The sequence below is a fragment of the Macrobrachium nipponense genome, chromosome 23, assembly GCF_015104395.2.
Source record: "Macrobrachium nipponense isolate FS-2020 chromosome 23, ASM1510439v2, whole genome shotgun sequence".
In the NCBI taxonomy this organism is placed as follows: domain Eukaryota; kingdom Metazoa; phylum Arthropoda; class Malacostraca; order Decapoda; family Palaemonidae; genus Macrobrachium; species Macrobrachium nipponense.
In genome coordinates this window covers 1,729,574-1,732,263 of record NC_061090.1, presented here as the reverse complement: position 1 = coordinate 1,732,263, position 2,690 = coordinate 1,729,574, and the positions used below count along the sequence as shown (strand labels likewise).

The following is a 2,690-nucleotide window of genomic DNA, read 5'->3' as shown; positions in this document are numbered from 1 at the left end:
TTTGCCTTTGGTTACCCCTAGAAAGCATGTGGGCGTCCTTAGGGGCATTCGTAGGCATTTGGGAGGCCTCCAACCAAGGGCATAGACGAATATCTTTCGGAGCTTGATCGGGAAACATGTCGCAAGTCCTCATTTTTGATGGCGGATGTGGTCATCGAGTGGGATGAGGACAATCAGTACCCTATGAAAGTGAGGATGAATATTTGCCCCAATGTCCGTTCGAGGCTCACATCCCGAAAGTGAGCTCGAATTCAGTGCATACGAGGGGGAATCTGAGGGGGAGGGGGAGGGGGAGGGTGGGGATACTGGCTCAAGTTTTATCGCAGAGGACGATACAGAAGTGAGGGCCTAAGTGAGGGTGATGGGCCAACGGGGGGGGGGGTGGGGGGGTAGTGTGCATCGTGCCCGCACCCGTGCGCGTGCGCGCGCACGGGCACGTAGAAGGTCGGCTCGTCGCGCCAGCCAAGGTGAAGGTCGGTCGTCGGAGAGTGACGAGGGGTGGACGGAGGACCCCACCCCTCCATAACATGCACCCTTCACGGCAACCCCTGGGATGACCGTACCAGTACCCCTGACTGTTTTGGGATTCATCCAGCTTTTCCTGACGCGGGAATTGCTGGAATACCTGGTACACGAGACGGTGGACTACGCTCGGTACTGCCGATATGAGCTGAAGACGACCTTGTCGTATTATGGCGGGGTTGCAACCTCATTGACATGGCACATTTTTTGGGGCTCCACATTTTATTTTTGGTTTTGACACCTGCTATCGACGTCAGGCAAATATTGGAAGAGAAGGTTATTTTTTTATATATGCCGAATGTGCCTGGCGTTATGTCCCGTGATAATTTCCTGGCGATGGACAGGTAGTTCAACGCCTTCAACCGAAGGGCCATACCCGGAATAAACAGTGATCGCCTCATTTTAGTGCGTACAGTGTTGGTTATATCCGTGAGCGGTGTAGTAATCTCGTGATTCCTGGAAAGAACCTGTCTTTGGATGAGGGGATGATGCCTTACAAAGGACAGTCTTAGTATAAAAAGGGTGTATAAACCCCAAGAAGCCACAAAGAAATATGGTGTGAAATTCTTTCTCATTACCGAGGCCAACACTGGATACGTTGTGGACTTTTCAGTGTATCCGGGGTATTCTCCACGCTGCGTGACACTGTATTCAACCTTGTGGACGTTTCCGTAACCAGGGATATCACCTGTTTATGGATAATTATTATAACTCGGTATCCCTGGCCCAGGAACTGTATGAAGCAGGTGTTCCACGTCAGTGGTACCCTTCGTTGGTGCGTGGGGCCCCCGAATGTCCTCAAGAGGTTCGCTAGTCATCCTCAACACCTTGGCAAGAGGAGAGACAGAGTGGCGGCGGAAGGGCGCTTGTCTTCGTCATCTGTTGGAAGGGTGTCCGACTCGTCCCCATGATTACGACGAGTCATGAACCCATCCAAGAAGAGATCGTACAGCGGAAGAAGACACGTCGACAGGGCCGAGTTGTGTTTGAGGAGTTTCGTACCGAGCGGCCTACTGTCATTGGGCACTACAACAGGCACATGGGAGGAGTTGATCTCTTTGATCAGCTCATCCAGTACTATCCCTTCGCCAGAGAACCAGAAGGTGGACACAGAAGCTCCTCAAATACATCCTTCAGTTGGCCCCCCTCCAAAATGCCTACATACTGTACTGTGGGTACCGCGGTGACAATCTTCCGAGGTTGACCCACGCACAGTTCCTAGAGGTACCGCCGGGAATGCCCTCATCAACTTCGATCCCTGATGAGTGGCCTTCCATAACTGACCCCCTGCCCCGAGCTGCAGATCTGCCCCCTAGAGGTAAAGGGCAGATAGGAGGGCCAACTTCGCTCGACCTGCCGCCGCCCCGCTGCTTGCCGCCGTCCCTGCTGACGACGCCCCTGCTGACGACGCCCCTGCTGACGACGCCCCTGCTGCCCGCCACCCCCTGCTGCCGCCGCCCCTGCTGCCGCCGCCCCTGCTGACGACGCCCCTCTGCGTCGGCCGCCCTGCTGACGACACCCCTGCCTGTCGCCGCCCCTGCTGACGACGCCCCTGCCTGACGACGCCTGCTGACGACGCCCCTCTTGCTGCCGGCCCCGCCATCACCGCTTCTCGTCGGGTAGTGGACCCTGCGTGTCGGCTGCAGCCAGGGGAACACATACTGGAGGCCTTAGAAGGGCGAAGGCAGAAACGGTGCCGGGTGTGCCATATGAATGGCAGAAGGAGAGACACCCGGTTCTTCTGTCGTCTCTGCAAAGTTGCTCTTTGCAGGATAGGGGAGTGTGACCGAAAGTATCACACTAAGGTCATGTATTGGAGCGCGCCCCTTAAACCGACAGCGGAGGGCGCACGGGGCCGCCGGGTCCATCAGCAGTAAGGGCGCGCGTCTCCCTCCTCCACCTGTACCTCGTCATGTCGAGTGGAAAAAAATGCAAGACTCTTCAATGGAGGAGGAGAAACAAGGAATAGAACGAAGAGTCGGAGGATTACGAGTGAGTATTCTGCATTTATTTTATATTTAGTTTTATATTTATTACAATTTTTTTATATATCTGAATGTGTGCATGATAAAATAATAATAAGACATTTCACTGTGTGCGAAAAGAGAAGTGTCACCTGCATTCCTTTTATTTATGTATTGGTACCAGAATCGAAGAATGTAATATAT

General features: G+C 53.8%; 1 protein-coding gene across 1 annotated transcript; it reads right to left on the bottom strand.

The window, feature by feature from the left end:
- Positions 1–1,834: 1,834 nt before the first annotated feature.
- LOC135195801 (keratin, type I cytoskeletal 10-like) lies at positions 1,835–2,125 on the bottom strand. Its single transcript, XM_064222280.1, has one exon. The coding sequence runs from the start codon at positions 2,123–2,125 to the stop codon at positions 1,835–1,837; it is 291 nt and encodes a 96-aa protein (XP_064078350.1).
- Between the last annotated feature and the right edge of the window lie 565 nt (positions 2,126–2,690).